The 26,710-nt window shown below is 41.1% G+C and overlaps 1 protein-coding gene across 1 annotated transcript in view; it reads left to right on the top strand.

Annotated features, from left to right (window-relative positions):
- Nucleotides 1-26,710, top strand: part of PLEKHG7 (pleckstrin homology and RhoGEF domain containing G7) — a 51,036-nt gene that overhangs the window by 10,326 nt on the left and 14,000 nt on the right. The window contains exons 3-9 of the mRNA XM_062202447.1: nt 7,880-8,007; nt 10,886-10,926; nt 15,851-15,946; nt 16,718-16,861; nt 20,176-20,271; nt 20,813-20,914; nt 23,191-23,304. Of these exons, the coding sequence (XP_062058431.1) occupies nt 7,880-8,007; nt 10,886-10,926; nt 15,851-15,946; nt 16,718-16,861; nt 20,176-20,271; nt 20,813-20,914; nt 23,191-23,304 (721 nt within the window). The remainder of the gene's footprint in view (nt 1-7,879; nt 8,008-10,885; nt 10,927-15,850; nt 15,947-16,717; nt 16,862-20,175; nt 20,272-20,812; nt 20,915-23,190; nt 23,305-26,710) is intronic.

Below are 26,710 nucleotides of genomic sequence, written 5' to 3'. Positions count from 1 at the left end.
TGTGTTTCACTGTAGGGCATCACTATGTATTCTAACATTTTTCATGATTTTCCCTTAATGATTCACTTGGAAATGAAAGACCAGTAGTCTGGTTTGAAGCCACTTTGAAGGAGGAATCTTTTAAAAATATTAATGATCTATTAGTCATCTTTCTAAAGGGGAGCTTTCAGTGATTTGCCTTCAGACATTTCTGCCAAGGAAAATGTCACCACATAATTACCACCCCCAGCCACTGGCCACTGACAGGGGAAGCTGACAATGCTGCCTGAATCCCCAATCGCGATGTGAGGTCATGAGGCACAGAAAGCATCGCTCTGTCACCACACTTGGTTTTCATCTACGGACAGTCAGAGCCAGAGGAGTGGCATACAGCAGTCACACTTGATAAAGGTCAATCACAGCGGGGAAACTGGGCCCTAGGTCGACTGCCCATGCCTCTCAATGGCATCACCCTGCACTAGTTTCTTGCAGCTGCAGTAATAAATTCCCACAAACCAAGTGGCTTAAAACAATAGAAATTTATCCTCTTTCAGCTCTGGAAGCCAGAAATCCCAAATGATGGTACTAGCAGAGCCTCTGAGGGCTCTGGGGAGGGAAGACCTTCCCTGGCTTCTTCATTCCTTGGCTGTGGCTGCATCAGTTTTCACTTCTGCCTCTGTCTTCATCCCTCTTCTGTTCTGTCTCTTATCTGGGTATCTCACAATGACAGTTGTTCTTGGATTTGGGTCCCCCCATATAATACCAAATAATCTTATCTCAAAATTTTTAATTCAATTATATGTGCTAAGACCCTTTTTATAGCTTAATATCACATCCGTAGGTTCCATGGCATAGGATGTGGGCCTACTTTTTGTGAGCAGTGGGGGCACCATTAAACCTTTTACACTCCTTTTTTTTTTTTAACCTAAAAGTAGTCATTGTTATATACAATTTTGTAAAACACTTTGTACTTTGGAATTTTTGGTAGTATCTTTCTGTCTTCTCCCTACTTGCAAGCCTTTTTGGAGTCAGACCTGAATATTTGTTTTATGTATGGGATTCAAATGTAAAATCCAATGAATGCTTATTTAGAATAAGAAATCACAACAGGTTTTGAGCAGGAAATACCACAAACAAGATTCAGAAAACAACAATATTTTTATCAATCAACAGCTGACATGCCTCTCTGTTACACATTTTCCTGTACATTCTTATCCACATCTTTGATGGCCTCTTCATATGAGTTTCTTTGTAATATTTTCTAAAGATAGAAAGGCAATTCATACTTCTGAATTACTGATCAAAACTTTATGATTGAAAATAATCAGCTATTGGTAATGTTATACTAAGTTTCAGCATCACTGTCAAAGTTAGGAATCCTCTGTCAGTTTCTTTATATATGAACTGTAAGGTTTTTGTCACATTCATATTTTTCCTCATGCAAGACCGGCTCTGCCATTCATTACAAGAAAATGACCTTAGGTAAGTTCCTTACCCAGCCCTCTAAGCCTGAAGTTCCTCTGGTTTAGAAGAACATTAATTCCCATTTCCTAGGGTGCTTCTGAAAATCAATATGATAATCCATGTACAGCACTTGTCAGGATGGCAAGAAAGAATCAGTACTCAGTAAATGCCAGCTGATCTTAAATTAGCATAATATTCACCAAGACCAATTTATTGAGGTCCAAGGGGCGGCACATTCTCAGTGGCCTGTGAGAGCAGCCTCATTGTTGAGCTGAAGCCTGGGTGCCTGGAGGCCTGCTCAGCAGTGGGGGAGAATTCCCTGGATTCTCTGAATTGCTGCCTTCCCAGCCCACACCATGAACCTTCCAATCTTCAGCACGCAACAGAATAAGGAGACCTCCTGGTACCAGAAGGGAGACAAGATTATTCCAGCAACCATGGGACTAGTTCCGTCCGATCTGACCAGCTTGGGGCAACGCAACTCAGGGTTAGTGAAAGTGTGGCTGCGTTGGGGTTTCAAATGGGGTGTGGAGAGGGAGGGTAAGGTGATGGGTGTCAAACCTTGAAACGCTGCTAATCTTCACTAGACACCCAGTTAGAAAAACTCCACAATTTTGTCCTGAAGCAAGGAATACCCAAGCATCAAACCAAAAAAAAAAAAAAAAAAGCATTTCTCAAGGATGTTTGTTTAGTTGTGTTTTTCCAAATGCAGGATGCCCTGAAGTTATACTATGTTCACACAGTGACAGTGTGTTGCTAGCCACACCCTCAAGTATTTTGCCTTTAGTACTAGTTCATTTCCAAGCTTTATCTCCTTATGAGAAAATCAGATATCTCAAAATAATTCTCCCCTGCCTTTTTCATAGAGGACATCCTACCCGACACAGGTTCAATTTTGTTTGGGGGGAGACAGAATTCAAAATTCTGAATTCTTTATAGTTACTGCCCCAGTGAGTAATCAATTCAGAACTAAACAGAAGAACCCTGCATACATACCACTTTGTGAAAGAAGAGATCCTGATATTTAGACTAAGAGTAAGATACCAACTTGGAACCAACACACACACACACCCTCCCTACTTGAGACTTAAATTCAAAGTCTTGCTGAATTTATTACAAGCCTTTGCACTAATAGCATTAATACAACAATCTGAGAAGCCCCAGCTGATGCAGACCAGGATCCTTTTCAGAATACCCAGAAATCTAACCTGCTGCCAGGTACAGGTGACACAGGGGCAGATTTTCTGCACCGATCTGTATCTCTTCATATTACTGGGTGCAGATGTCCTTTCTTACAACTTTCCTCCATCTTTATATGGTTACAGCTGTGATTCTTGATGTTTTTATTAACCTATGATCTCCTGAGATGAGCCAAAACATTTCATGTCCCCAGAGGCTGTACAATGCCCTTCAGGGGCACAAGGCATAAAGCCAAAGTCATGACTCAAGCCCTGTGCAAGCCAACTATCCTCCCTCTGCTCCCTATGTGCAAATTTAACTCCAAACTAACCTATGAGCTCCCAAATAGATGCCTCATGTCAGAAGGTACCCAGCACCAAGAAGAAATGGATAAAGGGAATTTAACCACTTTTAATGGGAGCAGGGGATCAAGTTGCAGTTTGTTTTTGTATATGTACTTAATAATTCTTGCAATTCAGATTGAGAAAATAAACTCATTTCAGACCTGCCTGTCTTTTATAAGCCAGTGCCTGTGTATTCAGCAAGCTTATTTGAACACCTGCTGTATGTCAGTTTCTATGTTAAGTGATTAGCTTCTGTGATATAAAAGAGCTAATATGATTTTTCAATGAAATCATTACCATAAAAAAACAAGAATTGGGCAGGGAGGGAAGGGGAGAGAGATTGAGAGAGGGTTGACCCTCCCTGTGTCAACCAGAGGAATTCTGGAGGAAGAATTTGAAAAGGAATTTAGAGATGACTAAGAGTTGGCCAAACACAGTGGAGAGAGGCAAGCAGATGGGAATCTTCGGAGGCAAAGCATGGAGGTGTGAAGTGCAGACTATGTTGAAATAGCATGCAGCAGCTATCCCTGGAGCACCCATTCTGCAGGACTGTGTGTTAGGAAATCACAGCAATCACTCTGCATGTGTGCAGGTTTGGTCATTGTCTCATTTAACAACAGTCTGCTGAACCCAACCAAATGGAGACTTAGACTAGGAGCTAGGTGCTTAGTGTAATACAGGAAATAAGATGTGAATCTACAAAAATCTACAAAAATCATATACAGTAAGACACTTTCACGTGAGAAGACAACATCAGAGGATTATTCCATTATTTGTGTCCATCAGCAACAATGGACTACATCTTAAATCAGCACACCTACCAATATAAATGAGGATAAGGATAAGTTTTGTGCTTGAAAGCTGGCAATGTAAAGAAATATACAAATATATAAATAGAACAAATTGTAATGCATGCAAGCATTAACATAATAGCATTTGTAGACTGCTTACTAAGTTTCAAGCATTGATCTAAGTGCTTTATATTGGTCATTTTAGTCCATCCTCACACAATATTACTACTGTCCACATTTCACCAATGATAAAGAGCAAGAGAAGCTACTTGCTCAAGCAAGGATACACAGCTAAGATCAAAATCCAGGCCGTTTGACCCACATTCCTAACCAGCAATCTGGAGAACTGGAGGCTTCTGGAAGAGAAGCACAAGTATGGGTCTAGAGGGGTGGAGAAACTAATTGTTCTACCCTTATAGCATTTATGTGCTCTCTGAAGTCTCCAAGGAATATAAAGGCAGGTTATGGAATCTTAGGAAAATGTCAAACTCATGTTACCAGATTGTGTAACATCCAGAGTAGAAGCTCAAGAGTAAACTCCCACCACCACCAAATTCACCTAGGTTACATTTTTATTTCAATTTTTGTAATTTTTTCAATTCCCGCAAGACTCAGTCCATCTATTCCTTTTAAATACCAAAGTCACATTATATGCTTCCAGGACCTTTATAAAGACAAGTATAATCTTGATAAAGAAGCTTCTATTGTTTCTTTGCAAGGATCTCCTTGTAGACTCCCAAAATTTTATATTCTATAGTAACTTGAAAATCTCCAACTGGATTTGAAAACTTCTAATCCATTATTTGTCAGCCCCAGTATCCTGAGTACCACTAGGATACAACTAGAATTATACACCTTATTCAAATTAGAGTAATTTTTCCAACACCCATCTAATTCTGCCCCCTTCCATCCTCATCACCACCATGGATATGAGGTTGGAAGATGAAAAGGGGAAGTTGTAAGAAGTTGAAACTACAATGATCTTATTATAAAATCTAATTAAAAATTGGATGGTGAAAAAGTCAAACAGGAGTGCAGAACATCAAAAGATGGCTTCATTCTTGGACAAGGAAGATCTGGATGGAGATGCTTGTGTCAATTAGGGTAGCATTTGTCTGCATGTCACAGATCGTAACTAAAATAGCTTAAGCAAATGAAGAGTGTTTCTTTTATAACAGTACACCAGGTTCTTTTTTTCAAATACTGCTACTATGTTTGCAAGACTGCTGGGATACCTTCAGATTTCAAATCATATTCCAAACAGCAAGAAGGCAATAAAAAGGCAAAAAGGTAAACCAAAGAAGTTAGCCAAGTCTGTAGCCTTTGAAAATGTTTTCTTAGAAGTAACATCCAGCAGCATCCAAGTCTTATTGGCCAGGTTTGACTCACACAGCTTCTGCTAACTGCAGGAGACCCACAGCAGGTCAGTGTATTCACTCAGCACATGCCACACCACTCAAGGCAGAGTTTTGATAGCAAGTGGAGGGAGAACATGCACAATGAGTTGGCAACTGGTAGTGTTTGCCAGATTAACCTAGATTTCCAATAAAAAGAGAAAAGAGGAGAGAAAGGAAAGGTAAAACAGCTCACAGAACCCCAGGAAACAGATAATTGGATACAGCTGAGACCAGACATATTTAAGTAATCCTCTTTTAAGCTATATAACCCAGTTGCTCCATGGGTCTGAATCTAATGAAATGAGGAGTTAGGCCTGGGGAGGGGACAGAGGGGACAGAGAATTCCAAACTAAGGCACCGAGGTGTGAAACACCACGTTGTGTGTGTGGGAATTACAACCCATTCCCTGTTTCTGGAGAAGAAATTGTAAAGTAAGGATTACCAGGAAGGTATATGGGGCCAGATCATGGCAACTTTGTGTGTATGGTTTTAAAATGTGTTTCTTTGGTACAGGATGAAGAGCTATTGAATTATTTTAAGCCACAGGGACAGGTCAGACTTTAATTTTGCATAACTCAAATTTTATTTTAAATCCTTGACTTACTGTTTTGTTTAAAGACCATTTACTTATTTTGAAAGGCAGAGTTGGAGGGGGAGAGGGAGGGAGGGAGGTTACACATATGCAAACAGAGAGAATCTTCATCTACTGGTTTACACCCCAAATGGTCACACAGACAGGGCTGGGCCAGTCCAAAGCCAGGAGTTTCATCTGGGTTTCCCACACAGGTGGCAGGAGTCCAAGCACTTGTGCCATCTTCCACTGCTTTCCCAGGCACATTAGCAGGAAGCTGGATTGCAAGTGGTGCATCTGGGACACAAACCAGTGCCCACATGGATGCCAGTGTCACAGGTGGCAGCTTAACCTGCTGCACCACAATGTGAGCCCTGACTTTTACAAGACTCACATTTAGTGACTGTGAGCAGGAGGGCATCAAGACAAACAAGAGGCAACTGCATTTAGATAGAAGATGCTGAGGACCTGTTCTCAGGGGGTGCTGGAGGAATGCACACATAAAAGGAATGGCCTCTTTGAGTATCTAGAAGACTTCTTGGAACAGGCAGCCTTTATAACTAAGAATTAATTATCTGTAGAGTCCAAGGCATTCTTACTTCACATATTTTATGGAAATTTGTGGGATATAAGTTATTGGTTAATTAGAAATTCCTAAACAATTTATTCTATTCATAAAAAAACTTATCTATTCTAGGTAACTTTATTTAAACCAAAGGCTGAAAATCGGAAATAATCTTTAAAACCAAAAGGTAGGAAAGACCTATGTCAAGGTAGTAATCTAAATTGATTGTTCTGAAAATCTGGTATCTAGGAAACTGAGCAAAATCACAGCTGCAGAGGCCTCTCTCAGGCCCACTGTATTAGCATCCCGAGGATAGAACTTGGGGGAAGGCATTCATAATAAATTCCACAGGGTATGCTAATGTGCACCAAAGTTAGGTCAGCAGCATGATGGATCTGACAGGTATGACCAGGACCCTCATATCAAACATACTGACAAGAAAGAGGGCGTGATATTCCAAAAATGCACAATTAAGCAACAAGAGACAAACGTGCAGGCAGAAAGGCCACATTCATGTAGAATGTCACAGCCACAGGACTTGGCTACAGAGCCTGGAAGGATTTCAGCAGCAGGCATGTAGGCAAGTAGAAGGAGCAGAGGTAGAACTGGGTCAGAGAGACTAATAGAGTTTCAGGCACGACCACTTGAGGGGTGACAGCACTACATGACAATGAACTAATCCTAATATCGAAATAGGTATACAAATCCAGGCTCTCAACAACTTTCCAGGCAATTTCACAGTGATGTTTTTATTACTAAATCAAGACAAAATTCCATCCTATATGAAGTAACTGATATGCTAGACTATTTGTTGGTGAAATGAGCATTTCGAGATTATATTGGTCAATAATAGAAGGAATCTCATCTCCCATCCATTAGAATAGATCAGAAAGAATACAGGAACAGTTCTGATGGGGAAGCTGTAGGAATCCCTATGATTCAATGTTATCAAGTGGGTTCCCAGCATGACAGACCCCTTGCCATTTTTATTCCTGTGACATCACTGGGGAAATGCTCAGTGGCTTTGAACACACTCCTCACTGTGTCTGATATATCAGCCATTTATTGTGTGAATATCTAATAGAAAAGAAATTTCATGAAACAGGGTAGAAGAAAGGAGAAGGTACATAGTTCTATCTGTTAAAATTTTCCAATAATATTTCTCATTTTTTTACTGGGAAAAAATAAAAATACCAACTTTAAACAGCCAACTTGGATCACTATGGGTGCTGGTGCTGTTCTCACACATTCTGCTCACTTCTGAGTCAGTCTGCATCATTTGTAAAGATTTCTGTATCTGAGCTCTTTCTCCTAGTATCCTGAGTCAGAACAATTAGATTTTCTAGATGAACTCTTCTGCTTTGAATTAGTCAAAGTCATAAATGGTCAAGAAGGCTCAAAGAAGTGCCAATAAATGTGTTGGGTGTCATCACAGCTTTCCCATGCCTGATGCCTGCAATGGCCTGAGTCCTTCTGACACGGTAGACATCAGGTGGCCAGCAGCCACTTCTGTGTGACCACAGGCATTCTGAATGGTGACCCTGCCTGCACCCAGCTCTAAGCCCTCACATTTTGTCTCCTGCACACAGGTTCTATGAGCACAGGCGGAGTTCTGTGGTGCTGAACTTACCTGGACTTGAGGTGTTCCCTGGGGACCTTTTGGTGTCAGATGGAGCTGCTGATTACCTGTGCCACCCACTTCTGCTGCTGAATTCAGGTCCTGTTCATCCAGCCTATTTTATTGCATGTCTCTCATGAAACAGATATTGTCATAAGCAGGGGGAGATTTTCTATATTTAATAACTAGTAGAATACATGCCATGACCAGTTAAAACCAAAGACTCATGGATTAGAACAGGCACCAACCGTGAACTACTGGAACCAAGTGATAACCACCCTAATACTGGGCATTATAGTTATACAGGTGGATAAGGCATGGATCTTCCCTCAAATGTTCTCTAGTCAAGTAACTTATCCCAGGTCCAATACTTGAGGTGACAATGGCCACCTCAGAGCACAGTGTCTTCACTAGGCTGGTGCCAGTTTCTCTACCATTGCTATAAGGCTTATCCCCCCCACCCCTCATCTGTCTTCAGTCCTGCACTGGTGTCTTCCAACCAGAGAGGCACCGTGTGGCAGTAGAGAGCCAGAGGCAGATTAGTGTCTGATGGAGAGAGGCAGCCTTGAGTAAGAATCTGCATCTTCATCCCAGTTATGAAAGAAAAGAACAACAGAGGTGTTTAGGGTACTTTCCTCATGATTCTACAGTAGGCAAATCAAAGCCTTTGAGAGCTAAAAAGACTTAAAGAACATCCACATTGGTTCTTTTTAACCAGGTTTTGTTCCTAGCGTAACCCTCTTCACAAAATAATCCTTACTTGGAAGTGCAACATATAAAACAGATGCAGGTGATATCACAATGCTTTAACCTGAAGTGGGTTCTAAAGAGCATGTTGAGGTGTCCCTAGGAGCCTGGAACACCTGAAAGCAGTTTGCAAACAACCACACACATTCTCACTCACAGGCATGCAGAGAGAGACCAAAAAGGAGAATGACCTAATCATGGTAGCAGCTGATTCATGTCAGAGGAAGGGAATCTAACCTCCTAACTGCAGACCCAACACCCTTTCCAACAGCCTGCATCAATCATCCATTGGATAGACAGCTATGATCTTCTGTATGTGGATTCCCAAAGCCAACCATGAACAAACCATAAAGAACATTTGTATTGCTCTTCATTCTTTATAGATCCTTTCCCCCTCTGCTATCTTATACAATGCAATAATCCAAATCAACACCATTGTCTCATATGATACAACAACCCAGTGAATAGTCCAAGAGGGATTAAGTCATCTGCTAAAGACATATCCCTAGAAATAAGAGTTAGTTTAAACCAAGTGTTCTGCTAATAGAGGTTCATGATGCCTCCCACAGGTTCTAAACCAGCTAACAACGAGAGCAGTAGTTCCCAAAGGCTAGTCCCAAACCAGCAGCTTTGGAGTCACCTGAGAAATTGTCAGAAATGCGGTCTCTGGAAATTGTCCCTGGACCTTCTAAATGGAGAGCCCAGGAATGGTAACCAGCAATCTGCTATCTTGCTTTGTAACAAGCCATGCAGGTGATTCTGGTGCTAGCTGAAGCTTAAGAACCAAGACACTAAGAGTGAGGTCAGACTTGCTGTGTGATGCTTGTTGATCACACAAGTCGTTCTGTGAAGTTGTATGCCTAACGCTGTGGTAGATTCTACAACATAAGCAATGTCCTGCACCCTACACCTCCATGCCCTCTTTTTAAGGAATTCAGAATGGAGATCTTGTGTGCCAAATTCATGATGTAAGTCACCTGCACATACGGTGGAAATAGATTCTGAATCCTCAAAACTTCATATTTAAGACAGATAATGAAAGATTGTAGATTCACTAAGGCCTTATTTAAATCTTCTGAATACTTGCCTCGGTTTCCCTAGGCTCCAAAATTATCCCTAAATTTAGAATGAAGAGGAGAGAAATTTGCCAAGGACCCTAATTATTGCAATTCAAACTGGATATAACAATTTACTACCAGGCATTTCAAAGCTAATTGCTAAGTATGGTGAAGCTGATTTGTCTCTAAGGGAGATTCCACTTAATATCCCTTTTTATAAAGATCAATAAGGAGGTCAGAATGAGTGAAAGGATAATCAGTTGGCAGGTGCTGTCTAAGATTACAGTGAGAAAAGTCCCTCAAGTACATCATTAGCAGTAAAGGCTGTTCAGGTCATCGCTTTCATTTGATTGAAGGGTTATGCAGTCTCCTGGTGAATTGGACAGAGAGAAAGACCTATAAGAAAAATATTTTGAATACTGAGAGGTCAGAAATTCCAACGTAAACCCAAAAGATGACTATCAGATTTTTCTGGGTATCATTTCAAATTGATACAAACAACAAAAAAAATCAAGAAGTCAGAATGTCATCTCTTTAATCTCTGAGCACCAAAAGAATGCATGACCAAATAATGACTTCCTTCTTAATGCAAAACAACTCCTAAGGACTATTTAGGTCGTGGCCTCTAGTGACAACAGCCCCAACATAAAAATTGGTGGTATGTGTTGGTGTTCCCTATTTCAGAAATCTTTATTTAACCACTTCTGAGGATTACTGGGTTGATGTAATCTCCAAGTCTCATGTCTGGTCAGGCTACTGAGGTTGCCTGTGATAGGATGGTTTATGGTAAGACTATGTAAAAATGAAGTTAGTCCCTTCAGACACAAAGTGCTAGAATCCTCTGTGTTAAGTGAATTACCCAACCTCTTTATTATAGTTGATGGATTTCACCCCGCAGTGACAGAGAAAAGGGGGTTAAACAATACCATCATAAAGAAATAGGACATTACCACTTTAAGGCAGCAATAGAACACCAACCTTTAGGTTGCAACATTACATCATTCACTTATCTGCAAGAATATAAATATTCATTCTGTGCATTCTCAAGAGAAGGAGAATTAAAGCAGAATGAATTCCGTTTGGCTTATTTTCATAAGGAAGTTTTGTAAAACAAAGCAATGATCTGTCACTAACTACTCTAATAATATATTTTCTTTAATTTCACCCACCAGAATCCAAAAAACCAAGATGGCCCTTCTCCAAAAGAGGATTGGTGAGTGTTATATAGTCTTTTTTTTATTTTAATTCAGCCTCCTACAGCTAAAAAAAAAGTGAAAATATGATTGAAAGTCTCTTCATTCTGCTTTATCTTTGCATAAAGGCAGATGGCACCTGCAATGTAAATCACCACATCCAGTCTTGGCTGTAGCACGTGCCAAATGGTGCCGCTTTGTGCAGCAAAACAGTGCTAATTGCCAGTTGTTCCTGCATTCTGCAAAAATGTTTTTAAAAATTCCAAAGCAATTCTAGTATAGTGATGCCTTACAACACCAAATTTTTAACTTGAGATGGGTTAGGAAACAGCTCTCTGAATGAAGTAAATTGCACAAGTGCCTGTCTCAGCTTCCAGTTGATGCCATGTACATTGGTTGCATTGAAAAATTAATGAGATATTACAGAAACATATTACACAAATACACTTCTACTTCTGGGAAAGCCAGGTGGATTAGTCTGAGTCAGTTTTTTAAGTCATTCTTGTTTAGATCAATTATTGAAGAGTTACCAATCTAAATCAGCAGTCCCTGAGTCCTGATTTCCTAGGACAAGGGTGACTACAGTCAAGCCTTTCCTTCTGATGTGCTGTGGTAGGGGGAGGGCATGTTCATGATCACAACCTGAATCCTCAGCCCTGTTTTCTGGAGAAGGAAAGGGACTGATTTTGTGTTTTCTCAACAGTATAATGGTGATACAGACACACAGTGAGAAGCAGGGCCTTATAGCTATTGTGCCTGATTCTGTTAAAAATCTGCCATGGGCCTCTAAATCAGTTTGTCATCTACTGCTGACATCTGCAGTGGTTCTGTAGACACACAACCTTGATATTTTTTTAAGTCCAGTAACTAAATTAAAAGGTCTCTGAGTTTCTAACCTCAACTGCATCACCTACTGCTCTAGGACCTTGGCCAAATGATAAGCTCCCCCCGCTCCAGATCATTCCCTATAAAAGGTAAATAGCACCAGCCTCAGAGGTGGCTCTGATGAATAAATCAAAATGCACATGGAGCTTACCACAGCTGGGAACTCACTCTCAGTCAATATTGGCCATATTATAAGTAGTAATATTTTTAAGATTTGGAAAAACTACCTGTTCTCATAGCCAAGTGTATGAGTGACTTGCGTATTTTTTTCAAAACAAAGCAATTTACATGGAACATGGCCTGCACATTACAAGCTGCCAATGATAAACTGTTAATAAAATTGTAACACCACTGTCACCAGGGCTAATGCTTCCCAGTAATTTTTCTGGCAGGTCTGAGTCAAAGTGCATGGCTGTCATCTCTCCTGAGCTCCTTCTTCATGCAGACAAAGGCTTTGCCAGTCACCAAGCAGTGAGACCCAGGAGAAGTTTCACATCCTCCCAGCCTTCCTAAAGGAAGGGCAGGAAAGCTAGCATGTGCTTTCAGAAGGGGAAGACTTCGCCAAGGAAGGAATGATCCTTCAAGTTGTCAGGAAAACCTTTCTTGTCCACAAAGAGAAGCAACTTGGGCCAAAGAATCAAGCTAGATATCTAAGGTCCCAAGACACCCATTACCAACTCACAACTAAGATCAGACTGACGCATAAATCTGGGGTTGGGAAGATGTGCTAAATGGTGTGTGCTCTGTTGGGGGGCAGAGGTGGAAACACAAAGAAAGAATAAGTAGTCACCCCTCTGTAACTAAGTGGGATTGATTCCAGAATTCCTCATGGATCCTAAAATTCGAGGATGCTCAAGTTCCTTATGTAAAACAGCACAGAATCTGCATTTAACCTGTGCCTATTCTTCATATATGCTCTTTTCATCAACTCTCTATCATTGTAAAAATGTAGATGTTCCATAAATCATTGTTATACTGTATTTTGGGGGAATAATGACAGGAAAGCAATCTGGTTTTTAATTCAAATATTTGTGCTCCACAGTGGTTGAATTCATGGATATAGAACCCATGGGTATGAAGTGAAACGACAAAAGGTTTTCCACTAATGTAAAATCCTCTCAGCAGTGAAAAGAACTTAATTTCTTGAAGTGAAAACAAGAATACAGTATTTGGTGCCTTGAAAAATCAATACATCTACTTCCTTCATCCTCTTTGCCTTATTTATCAATTAATTCATATCTATCTAAATAATAATCTATATCAATAAAACTAACACACTTTAAGTTGTAATGTATTTTCCCAATCCATTACAGAGTTTTCCTTTTCTTTTCTTCCCTCTTTCCTTTCCAATGATCAATAATGTTAATAACAGCAGATAATACCTTTCACACACGACCAGACACTGTTTACATGTACCTTTGCTTTTGTACATAATAGTACACATGAGATCATAAATTTTCACAACCATCCAACTAAGTAGGTAGCATCATGAGCCCCATTTTGTAAATAAAAAATGGATTCAGAGAAGTCAAACAGTCTGAGGTCACACAGCTCATAAACAACAGGGCAGTGGCTCGTCTCCAGCAGTTTGGCCCCAAGTCTGTTCTAGCCCCCACATCACATCACCCTTTTAACTTTGGGGGTCCCTGTATCCATATCTGGTCTTGTCTCCTTCCTTTCAGATTTTGTCTGTTGTCACAATTCACTGTCATACCTTTACCAATCATTCAACCTTAACCTTCAATTTCACTCCAGTTCAGGTCAGCAGTGCCTGCTTCAAATTTCCATTCCACCTACCTCTTATTGCTAAGCTTGCAACTCCAGAACCCTGGTTTCTCCCTTTATTTACCATATCCTCTCAAATGCCCTTTAAATGCTTCTCATCAGCTCCCCTAACCAATGCCACCAGAGTACAAACAACACACTAAATGGGTCTGTTATGCTAAAGAATTAAGGTGACCACTAAGAAAACTGTCTCTTCTGTTTTCACTGAAATATCCACTAAGCTATTTGGCCAAGAGGTTGTTCAAACCCATGGAAAGCCACAGTGAGAGCCCTTAAAGTCCAGGACTGGCACCCACTTTCCCGCAATTCCATTGCTGCTCCCATTAGCTCAGCTTCTTCCTTTGCCAATTGGCCCTGTTTTTATTGCCACAACATGCAGTTGCTATGGTTTCAGATATCAACAAGAAGCATATGTCCCAAATGCTGTAGGAGGACCCCAACTGGCTCCAAGATTCCTTTGCTACTATGGAAGCTAATGAGTCTATACTTGGCTTCCTCTTTCAGTGCTTAACTCCACCAGAAAAACTAACCCCAGCCCCTTGGCACATTCCAAAACTATTACAGGGTCTCCTTTCAGACATACAGAAGGCAGCAGATAGCTTGTGCCTTCTCTCGCTGATTAACATGCCAGTTAACTTCCTTCAAACCATTTAGATCCACACCAACTTCAGGCAATAGAACAAGTAGAAAAATTATTTGTGACAAACATTCCTCTGAAATGCACCCAAGCTGACTGTAGAAAGCCTTACACACTGTTGTCTGATAGCCTCTTCCTGGTTTCATTGGTACGATGAACTCTAAGTTAGCAATTTGGGGTCAGCACTGTGGCGCAATGGGTTGGGCCATGGCCTGCAGTGGCAGCATCCCATATGGGTGCTGGTTCATGTCCCAGCTGTTCTGCTTCCCATCCAGCTCCCTGCTAATGCACCTGGGAAAGCAGAAGATGGCCCAAGTTCCTGGGCCCTGCCACCCATGTGGGAGACCCTGATGAAGCTCCTGGCTTTGGATCTGCCCAGTTCCAGCCATTGAAGCCATTTGGGGAGTGAACCAGAGGATGGAAGACCTCTCTCTCTTTCTCCATCCCTCCCTCCCTGCCCCCGCTATAACTCCTTCAAATGAATAAATCTTTAAAAAAGTTAACAATTTAGGATGTTGCAAAAGAATACTAAATGAATTTTTAAAAGGCTGTTATGCAAGGACAGTTCATGGAAAATGTGTGTTATGAAGAAACTAAGCGTAGACTTCAATTTTTTTTCCATTTTCCATGACCTTTTTGAAGTATCTTTATGTTAAGTTTTAAAAGATACAAAAGTGTGTAAATATGACAATACTTGAAAATTAATTATGGGACACAGAATTTGGCCTTGTGGTTAAGACACTCTCATTACACACTGGAGTGCCTGAATTTTATTCCCAGCTCCAGCTTCCAATTCCAGCTTCATGTTAAGGCAGACCTTGGAAAACAGCTGTAATAGCTCAAGTTCTTGCCTTCCTGCCACCCAGAAGGGAAAGCTGGACTGAGTTCCTGGCTCCCAACTTTGGTCCCAGCCCAACTCCAGCTGTTGCAGGCATCCAGGAACTCTGTCTCTCTTCCCCTCATATAAACAAACACAAGTATGATCTGAGACATGTCTGTAATGGTTACCCAAGGGTAAGGATTATGAGTAGCTTTAATTTTCATTGTGTTTGTTTATCAGATTTTCTCCAATAATCATGCATGACCTTTGTAATCAAATTTTAAGACAAACATTAATATACTGAAGGTTTCAGAAAATAAGTGGGTGATTCTATCCTAAGGAAACTAGTTTCAAGTACATTCTGGTATTCTTTAGCAGGGGACAGTTGTGTAAGTCAAGTCCCACTAATATTCTGGGCTTTATTTAGTCATTTACTAAATGAAGGGTTAAACGAGTACACTGAAGGCAGCTTTGGATGCAGAAGTCCTTTGGTCCAGAATTCTGAAAACGATGGGCGTTAACCTTAGAGACTAACTATTTGCTATGTGACCATTCCATGACTTGAATTTCTTTTTTTCATTAGTAAAATGAGAGGTTTGTACCTGACATTCTCACAGGCCTCTGTTCCCCCAGCTCTGACATTCTGTGGTCACTATGTCAGGCTAAGACTCATAGCTGGCTTTGGAACTGTTAGTGGCTTAAAAACAAAATGTGCAGTTTGTTCTCATGAATGTTAGAATGAAGAGCTGAGGTTATCAAAACTGTGTCTGTAAAGAATTCATTTTTGAAAATCCTTTTTCTAACCACCTTTAAGCAGAGCAAAGACAAAAACAAGCACATATCCGATCTGGAAAACTGCCTCTCCTCTGTGACGATTACAGACTTCAGGGCCTATGAGTTCTTCAGCTATAAGGTATCTCAAAAGGGAATATTGTTGTTTACTGTGTTGCATGGAATTTTATTTTCCTTTCTTTTTCTACATTTTTTTAATGATGATGAAGCTGTCAGATTACTGCCTAGTTCATTATATCGGAAAAGCGCAAGAGAGGAACCCTGGGCTGGGTAGGACAGAGCCAGATCTGATGTAAATGCCGAGACCTGGAGAAGTCATTTCATCTTAAGAAGGTCACTGATTCGAGAGTACTTTGTCGGTCATGAAGCTTTGTAGCTTGGTCAACGGATGTTACTATTATTTCTCTCTCTGTGCCTCAATTTCCTCATTTGAAAATTAAGTTGTTTTGGATAAGGAAATTTCTAAAGGTTTTTTTGGGTTCTAAAATTCTTATTTTATGATTCTTCAGTAGTTAATTTCAACAAGTCTTGCCAGGAGAACCTAGAATCAGACTTCCAAATCCCAAGTTTGGGGTTGTTGAGGCTTTCTTCTTGCAGCAAACTGAAAATAACTCATGAAAATCTCAAGCATAAGTCAAAACACCACCAACTCAAATTTCTTTCCATTTTAAAATATTTTGTGCCTCCCCTCATCCTTTGCATCAGGAAGAATTAGTTTCCCAAAATCATGCAGGGAAGCTGTGGTTGGGGTAGCTCAAGGAGGCACCTCAAAGACAGACAACAAGAACATGAAGAGGCAAACAGATTGCTGTACTGCAAGCCAAAGCAAACAGTGAACAACTCGGCCCAATGGGGTGGAAATGCTGTGTTCTTTCATTTCTCCCATTTATAGGATAAGACCTGGAATGAAGTCATGGAAACACATCAGAATCTTCCTAATGATCAATTAGACCCGAGAAAGCAGCAAGAGGCTGTGTGGGAACTATTCACGAGTGAATGCACTTACTTCTTGGACCACTTATTAGTCCTTAAGATGGTAATGATGGGTTTAATTTTTGTGGCAGTTGGGAAATATTTGGTTTTTGGGAACTTGATTTCCTCATTATTTTATTTTCCCCTCTTTTGGGGGACCTTAAAGAAAATTGTTTTGATTGTTCATTTTTGTTTATATACTACTTGGTTTTTTATTCTTTAGAGGTTTTTTATTCTTTAAATAGAGCCTGTCAAGATTGGATGAACCTGGCTTCCCATACAATGACCCAATGCCTCCTGCCTTGTTCTCACCTGTGTTTACACACTCCTGGAGTCAGGCAGCTGACAACCACCCCCAAGGCAGCCCATTCAATCTTTGGTCCCTTCCTCTCTGGCACTCTGGCTGCCAGGTGAATTCATTTGATTGACCGCAGGGCTGCAGTCATAGATTTCTGATATTACCATCTACAAGTGGTATATTTATGATACCTTCCTATAAATGACATCCCTGGGGTTGTACATTCTTTCAGCCCTGATCTGATAAGGCTCAGAGAAGAGAATTCCTAATAGAAGAATCATAGGACAAGAGAAGGAAGGGAGGAGCTTCCTTCCAAGACCACAGGGAAGAATGAGTCACATGGTGTCCGAGATTGTTTTGTTACTATCATACACAGCTGAAAAGCACTATGTTGGGAGGCCCTAGTTTCAGCCCTGGGTCTGCCTCTGACTTGCCATGTGACCTTAGGAAAATCTAGCCCTCTGTATTCTAAACCAGAGATTGGTGTTCTATAATGGTCCAGACAGGAAAGATTTGAGGCTTTGTAGGCGATATGGTCATTGCTTCCACTGCTCAAATCTTGTTCTGCGGTACAAATATAGCCAGAGATACTACATACAGGAATGTGCATGAGTGTGCCACAATTAAATATCATTTACAGAAATGAGTGGCAGGCCACATTTAGCCCACAGGCTAGTTTGAGAATCTCTATCTCCAGCTATAAAATGGAATGACAGTTGGATTTCTGGCTATTAATTTCACTGAGATGACCAAACTGCTTTTCTCTGAAATTTATCAACTGCTATACAAATGTCAGTTATTTTTTCTAAAGATTTGTTTTCAGTCATAAGTATTTTACTTAGAAAAATTTAAATTACAGAGACAATCTGTGAGAAAATTGAAACTTAAAGACTGTATCAGTTAGGATGCTTATAAGACCAGGTAACAGAAAACTAGTTTAAATAGTGCAGGGTTTTAATGTCTCATGTGACTCTAAAGCCCAGAGGTGGAAGAGAATTCAAGGTTGGCTTGATCAAGAGATTCAAAACCTAGAACAAAATTTCTTTCCAATTCTCATCTCTACCTTCCATGATATTAGCCTCATCCTATGACTGCTTCTGTTGTAGCCACAAAGTGGCTGCTGACCTTGAACTAAGAGAGAGAGAGAAAAAGAGAGATTGAGAGAGAGATTGAGATTCTAGTACCCATAGTAGAAGCCTTAAGATTCATTCTGATTGGCCTGTCTTCCATCACATGACCATCCCTGAACAGACAGACTACCTGTACTAGACAAGTGGATGTGTTGATTGTCTTAAGGCAACCAAGCCAACCCTGGGAGTAAGGTCATCTTTTCTCTTAGCACTTGCACAGCCTGGCAAGAGCAGATACTGGAGTGAAACTTAGGGGTCTGTTATGGAAGGAGAGCACTGAAGTTAGAGTGTAACCAATAAATGATCACTGCATAGCACTAACCACTGAACTATACTGCTTCCTTATCCCAATGAACAGTATAGAACATTCCCTTCTACTGTAAGCTGCCCAAGTTTTTTAAACTGGCATTTTCTGTTTAAGAAAGGGCCAATTAGGGTTTATTTTCAAAGACTCCAGTGTATTTAAAGTGTATATATATTTCCTTTTACATAGTTAATGTGAATGCCCCAAAGCTGTTTGTAAACTGAGAACTTATAAAATAAATATACTGGAGGACTATTTTTTAATAGCAAAAATTTCTATAAAGCAAAGAGTTTCTTCTAAATGGATATGATTTAATGAACACTGTTTCCTACAATGAGCAGTGTTAACTGCTTGGCTGTTGATGGATTTCCAGACAACCAACACTATATGGCTTTGGGAAACTAAGTCAGTGCTTCTCCACATGTAGCCTCTACACAGCGGCATCAAAAATACTTGAGAACTTGTGAGAAATGCACATTTTCATGCATCAACTCAGAAATTCTGGGGTTGGGGCCCAGCAAGCTCTGGCCTAACAAGACCTCCAGGTGCTTTGGATGCCAGTTCAAGAAACACTGCACTAATGAAATAATACAGGAAGGCTACATATCTGAAACCCATAAAATTCTTAAAATAAGTGGTCACTTGGCCCCTTTGAATGTCTTTCCTCTCATATATGCAAAGAATTATAAACACCTCTCATTTTAAGAACTCCATCTCTCTTCAGTGTATAGAGTGGGGGGCAGGTGATCTGTAGGTGAGGACTGTAGTTTTGCTTTGCTGTTTGGTTCACATGTTGTGTGAAAGCATCAAACCGAGTAGTAACATAAAGACACTCATAATGTTTTTCTTAATATTAAGTATCTTTAGTCAAATCAAAATATTTTACTAGTGGTCAGATATTCACTATCTATTTTTTTTTTACTTTTTTTTTTTGGACAGGCAGAGTGGAGAGAGAGAAAGAGAGAAAGGTCTTCCTTTTTGCCGTTGGTTCACCCTCCAATGGCCGCTACGGCTGGCGCATCGCGCTGATCCGAAGCCAGGAGCCAGGTGCTTCTCCTGGTCTCCCATGAGGGTGCAGGGCCCAAGCACTTGGGCCATCCTCCACTGCCTTCCCGGGCCATAGCAGAGAGCTGGCCTGGAAGAGGGGCAACCGGGATAGAATCCAGCGCCCCAACCGGGACTAGAACCCGGTGTGCCGGCGCCGCAAGGCGGAGGATTAGCCTGTTGAGCCACGGCTCCGGCCTTCACTATCTATTTTTAATTCCTTGAAAACAAAGGACAGCTGGGTCTTTGACAGAGGAGGGAATAAATGCGAACACTATGTGAATGTTGTTTCGCTGTCAGGGCTGTGGCAAGAAAAGACACTGGGATTTCTTAGCACTATGAGACTGAGAAAGCCAATTTAAGCAGATTATGCTCAGGAGGAATATTCTTCTGACCCACATAACAAAACAACACTTCTGATATCTTCTATGAAGCCTAAGCTTCATTATATGTGGCTGTATTCAGTACAATTCTTAAATTTGAGAACACTAATTTCTATATTGGTTTGTAAAGTTGTATTCAGGTTCAGGTTTACATTTAATGTTCTTATAAAAGGTTTCAAAATTAAAAAACAAAGTAATGCACATTTGCTTTTTTTTAAGATCTTTATGAATACACTAAAATATCTGCAAATTCATGATTATCTCCTGGATGTGAATTTATGGAGACTTTTTGCAAACCTGGAGGAGTTAACTCAGGTGAGTCAAAACAGAAAGATGCCAGAAGCCATGTTTTAAATTTCCCCTGAGGATCATGAACATTCATGTTTATTCTATGCCCTATATGCAATATTCCAAAAGTCATATTCCGTATTCCATCCCCTCATGATCTTATGGCCAAGGGTCCAGGCGAACAATAAGTCTGGACATCCACTGACATCTTTGCAATACATCTTTACAATAGATTACATTTACTGGTTAACATTCAGTTTTCATATTCCTATGGCTAAGAAGTAAACATATTTCTATGATCTCCATCATCTTCATCAATTTCATTTTCCTATGAACTTATTTCCTTACATATATTATGAACACATAATATTGTTCAAGACAGAGAATAGCAAGAAGAATTTATTTACAAGAAAGCATAAAGGAGAGTGGAGGAAAATCAATTTTTGAATTTTGCTAGGAGATACACTGAAACTGGGAAACATCTGCAAGGATATTTGAAGTTCATCAAATTTTTATTTCTTAACCCTGGGTGTGTACCTACTCTTGTTTTCTTTTTCTCTGGCCCTAGACAAGCCTGGGTTTTGTGAATAGTCTTTTTGGCGTCATGAAGGACTATCTAGATGCTGCTGAGACTTCACCATCAGTGGATTTCATTTCTGTGCTCACAAAGGTAAAATCCTTCTGGGAGATCTCATTTCCATGCGATAAATTCACCCATCTCCCAGGACAGTTGTTTATATCTACGATGCTGTGTGTGTGGCACACACGTGTGCCTGGGAAAGTTCTACCACCACCCTCCCACAAAGGAACCATTCCTTTCCTTGCCAACCAATATTTTCAAAAATAGCATGCAGATTCTGCTTTCCCATTGTCACATCTCCTGTCACAAAAATCTACGTGCCTGGAAAAGTCATTTCCAAGTCTGTTTTTTAAATGACTTCAATTCAAAGCAATATTCACAACAGTGGTTTTGTATATGCTAATTACAAGGTTCAGTTATTCTAATAGAAATGCCAGACTCTCATTAAGGAACAAAATAAGCCTTCAAATCCATCAACATCCTTGATAATATTTCTGTGTGTGAAACAAGGAGAAAAGAGAAAACCTGTAGCCTTGGTTTGTTATCTATTTTTTTGAGCCAACTGAGGAAGCCCCTGAGAAGGAAGCAGAGAGTTAGAGAGGTCAGATAACTTCGTGATGGCCATGCAGCTAGTGGGTGGTAGAACTGGATTTCTAAGCCTGACCATTAACAACTCAGTCTCACTCTCTTCTCTGCTGCCTTGCACTTAGGACATTTCTCAAGCTTATCGGTGCCCTGCAAGAAGACCTGCCCATTACAGCCAGTCTTCTCAGCTAGCTAACACTCCCTCCCAAAAACAAACCCACATCATCTTCTTTCACGACTTAATTTTTAAAAATTATTTTAACTTTGTTGTTTATGTGGTACAGTGTGATAATTTATGTATTCAAAACACCATGGAATCCTAAAAGTCCTTTCCAGAAGCACTGCTGAAGAAAAAAGAATAACAGCCATTCCCAAGGTCACTTACCTACAACAAAGGCATGTTGTGTGATATGCTCAGTTTGCTCTTTATACATAATGAATATAGGTACAAACGCTGACAATCTGCCTTATCCTACTAATGAATTTGAAGTGGCTTACAAGTGTGTCGTCCTTACGGCAAGTGAAAGACATTAAATAAGAATAATGAAGAAAACGGAGTTCAATGTTAGACTGGGTAAGATTACCAGACAAAATGCTACCAAATGCAGCACACTTCACAGGGGAATTCCAAATGTCTGCATTTTTAGAAACCAGTAGAATGAAATTTACAGATAATTTTGAGGAACATTTGGAGAGAAGTCAATTGCTACTTTACTCAATACCAATATAAGCTTAGCATCACCAAGCTGGGCATGGAAATCAAGATGATTTCTGTTATCAGGTACCATGCAGGTGTGTAGGCCTCTGTAAAGCATTGCCAGAAATAAGCAGGTGAGTTTAATTAAGAACTCCCTTTGTGTGTGCGTGTATGTGTGTGCGCATGCGTGTACAAACAGGAACAGTTTATTCCGCAGCGAGGAATAAACAAATTCACCTGTGAGTGTGGGCCGCCCCACACTGAGAAATAGCCAACCTGAGTGGGCCAACGAATTGCTCACAAACCAGAGAGAAGAAAAGCCACAAGCCGTACCTCTAACTGGGAAGGGCCGTCTGAGAGCACGAGTGGGAGAGTGGCAAAGGCCCGGCTGGGCTCGCGGCAGAAAGCGGTTTGTCTGAGAAAACTCCGCGGCGGAAAGAGTGAAAACGAGAGCAGGAGCTCAGGGCGAAGCCCACTTAGAAAAGAGAACTGCCTCCCGCTTCCCACCTCGTTTTATAAGGAAGAAGGTGGCTACCCAATTGGCTGTGCGCCCTGGTCCCGGATGTGACAGGTGCATCTTGGGAAGGTGGGCGTATCAAATCGATAGTTAAAGAGACAGCATCACATTGCAGCTGTACCAGAAGCCCAACTTGCCTAAACTAACTCCTTGCCTTTTTATCCCAAAAAGATCGTCTAAATATAAGTTTTTTAAAAAATATTTATTCATTTGAAAGGCAAAGTAATGGGGACAAGGGGAGGAGGAGAGAAGGAGGGAAGGAGGGGAGAGAGAGGTCTTCCATCTGCTGGTTCATGCTCCACTTGGCCACAAGGGCTGGAACTGCGCCAATCCGAAGCCAGGAGCCAGGAATTTCTTCCGGGTCTCCCACGTGGGTGCAGGGGCCCAAGGACTTGGACCATCTTCCAGGGCTTACCCAGGCCATAGCAGAGAGCTGGATCAGAAGTGGAGTAGCCGGGTCTCGAACTGGCGCCCATATGGGATGCTGGTGCTTCAGATCAGGGCGTTACACGCCGCGCCACAGCAATGGCCCCTCCCATGCACTCTTCTTTTGCTCTTCTCTTGTAGTATTTCCGAGGCAGCCTCTGTCAGAGCCACCAGACCTACTGCCTGAATTACTCGGCTGCCATCTTTTATCTTGAGAGCCTGCGGCAGAGAGATGACTTCGGAATTTATTTAAAAGTAAAGTACCATTTACTTTTCTTTTATATTTTTCCTGAGACTCCTTAGGTATAACAGGTACTGGGCATTTTTACACCTAAATTAAATGGAAAAGAAGAAAAATAAGTAATCAACAATATATTTTAGCTAAAAATCGGCTTTCATCATAAACACATCATTCCCTGCATACTTGGGAGGTTTTGCTTTAAAGAGCTGGCTCAGAAACCAAGTAAGCCAGGACTCAAACTGGTGCTCCAATGAGGAATGTTGCCATGGCGGGCAGCAGCTTGTCCCACCATGCCATGACACCAGCCCACACTTAGGACTTTTAAATGGTACCTGTTTGGAAACACTATCTCTGATGTCCCTTCTGAAATTTGGACTGGGGCTTTAAAAATGCTTCATTTGTTCAGTGGTTGGTTTGTGGTGGAAACTGGTGTGTTGTAAGGAGAAAACTAGAATAAGAATCTAAGATTTTTGTAACCAGAAGTTTGGCTCTTGTACAACTTGGTCCCAATTACAGCCTATTGTACAAAACTTGGAGCACCTTTAACACCGCACTCTATACAAACAGTGCCCCGAGAGTAGGACAGAGAATGTCCTGTGTGTGTTACACTGGGTGTTGTGCTGCATGGCCGCTCAGGGTCCCAAAGCCCTGGAACAAGGAATTTTCTTGGGGGCTTTCAGCATTTGCTGATAAGCAGATTTGGAAGGAGTGTTTTTTGACTTCCCTAGCTCCTTTGACATTTCCTGAGACTGACGTATGTCTTCATCCTGTGCCAGGCCCTTTTGTATAATCTTGAGAAAATGGCCCAAGCTTTCCCAGAAAACTAGCTTTTCCTTGCAGCTGCTAGAGGATCATATCAGAGACTTGGGAGAAGAGGCAGCCATACCTTCTGATGACTCAGCTGTGACTCCATGGGCCAGGAAGCCTAGATGAGGACAGAGGAATGAACTTGAGGAAGAGACTTGGTCCTATTTTTCAGCCTTTCAATGTTTTCTTTACTGCCCGATTTTAAAACTGAAATTTCTTTAGATTTACATATGTATGAATTACCATGTTGGATAATGTCTTACGCTGATGCTGAGGGAATAGGTTCTTGGCTGGGCTCCCAAAGTGGAGAGAATCCCAGTCCATTTCTGTCATTTCCAAAGTAGGAGAAAGATGAATTTAAAAAGGTCCAGCCATCATTTTCAAGTCATCATGGAAAATCCCATATCAATGGAGATTTCTTAAAACAATTTTATTTGAGCCCCTTAGGTCCTTTTTCTATTCCACCAAACACGTTGGTTAATTCTTAAAAAACAAAAGTAGCCTCCATTGATTTATACCCATTAATGCAAAGACATTTCATGTCCTTTTATGATAAAGGTATGCTTTGCTTTCCCTAATGCACGTGGGGGAAAAAATGGACCCGAAAAGCCAATAGACAGATAAAAGAAAAACTTACAGCTTTACTTTTAAAATTGTCAGTTAACATTCTTCTCTTTTCTGAGGCTTCCCCAAACCTTCAAGCTTCCCATATCCTTGCCTGGATAATTTATTATCTAAATTTAATGATTATCTAAATTATTCACTGTTGATGATTCTTACCTGATGAAAATTTGAAGGATATTGGAGTGGTGCCAGCACCCAGAGCAGGTTCACCATAGCATTGCAATGCGAGGTAGTAGCTATAGTGGCTAGACTGTGTGTTCTGAAGGAATCCCTAGCTGCTGCTGAGAGATCGGGTGCTGGATTTCCCAAGCCGCCCCAGGAGACCAGCAGGTAGCAGTGGAAGGTCAGCCTGGAAATCAGCACAGAGCTACAGCCCTGCTCCCCTCTCATTCTTTCCACTTGTTCCTACTCCCAGCCTTTCCACATCTACAGCCCCTGCTTCCTAGTCCATCACTCCCAACCCCAATGAGAACCACAGCCAGATGAGAACATGGAGGTCACTGAGTGTCCCCCACCACTTCACAGGAGTTGAAGTCCAGAGAAGGGAATGGGGTCCTGGTGCCTGGCTTCTGGAGCCCCATGCATCATGCATCTCGTGCTCACTTTTGAGGCCTGCCCTGTTGATGCAAGGGAGAGGGGAGGAGTGTAGTCAGCAATATTTCTATGAAAAAGAGCCCTGCATATTTTTGAAAGAAATGTTTTGATAAGTGCCTATGGTGGGAGGTTGATTCCCCCACCCAAGGGTATGGTCGAGCTATGAAAGACAAGGACAAATTGCTAAGCAGGAAACTAGGAGAAAAAAGGGAAGGGTTTTTTTGTTTGTTTGTTTTTTGCAGGGGTGGGACAAAGAGGGCCAATGAGTTCTCTCTTTCCAAAAGAGAGATCAGAACCAGCAAAATCACAGGATGGTTATGAGATGGGATTTTACTCTTACCTAGAATCTTCAGGAAAATAAATCCATATTCTTGCAAAACACTTGGTCTGAACAGGTTTACAGTGGAAACTAACATAGGAAACTGATCATGGGGTTGCATTTGGCCCATGCTGTTCAGGAAGAAACACTATAGAGAGGCTGTTCAATTTACAATGGGGTATGGCACAGTAAACTCATTGTAAGTTGAAAATATCTTAAGTCCAAAACACTCCCAATGCATCAGACATCCTAGCTTCACAAAACAGCACTCTGTGGAGTGTGTGTTATTTCCCCTAGAGTTAGTGGGACTGCCTGGACATTGAACTTGCTGCTGCTGATAAAGGATCATTCTGGTTATCACTAGTCTGGGAAAAGATCCAGTTTCAAAGTATAATTTCTAATGAGGTATACAGGTTTTGCATCACATAAAATTTAAAATATCACAAATCAAACTATCGTAAGTTGAGGACTGTCTGAATGAATATGGAAACAGAAACAGAGGAAGTCATTAGAATCAGCCTCTACGAATTTGTGAGTAACTGGAGGAGGGTTTAGACTTCCCTGGCCATTGGCTAAGTAGGGGGTTGAGGCAATTGTACCTTGATCTCAGAAAAGCTGGGGCTGACATTTGAGCATACACATCTTTGGGAAAACAGTAGGAGCCTTCCGCGGTATGTCTGGTCTACCTTAGGATGGCAAAACAAAGTAGATAAACTGGATTTAGACTGCAAATGGAAAGCAGAAAAGATTCACTGGCCTGCAGCAGGGAAATACCAAGGGTAAGGTTATGACCTTGTCATAACCAATTTGGCTGCTGTGACAGAGTACCATAGTCTGGGTGGTTTACAAACAATGGGCATTTGCTTCTCACAGTTCTGGAGGTTGGGCGTCTGAGATCAGATGCCAGTAGGGTCATAGTCTGACGAGGGCTCTTTTGTGGGTTGCATTTGGCCACCTTTTCATAGTGCCCTCGCATGGCAGAAAGAGCTTGATAGCTTGCTGTGGTTTCCTTTACCAAGGCGCTAATCCGATTTGTGAAGGCTCTATCCCGTGACCTATCACCTTCCCATGGTCAC

Source organism: Lepus europaeus, chromosome 10 (genome assembly GCF_033115175.1).
Source record: "Lepus europaeus isolate LE1 chromosome 10, mLepTim1.pri, whole genome shotgun sequence".
NCBI lineage: Eukaryota > Metazoa > Chordata > Mammalia > Lagomorpha > Leporidae > Lepus > Lepus europaeus.
The sequence above is the reverse complement of the archived record's forward strand: the minus strand, read 5'-3'. Positions and strand labels throughout refer to the sequence as shown.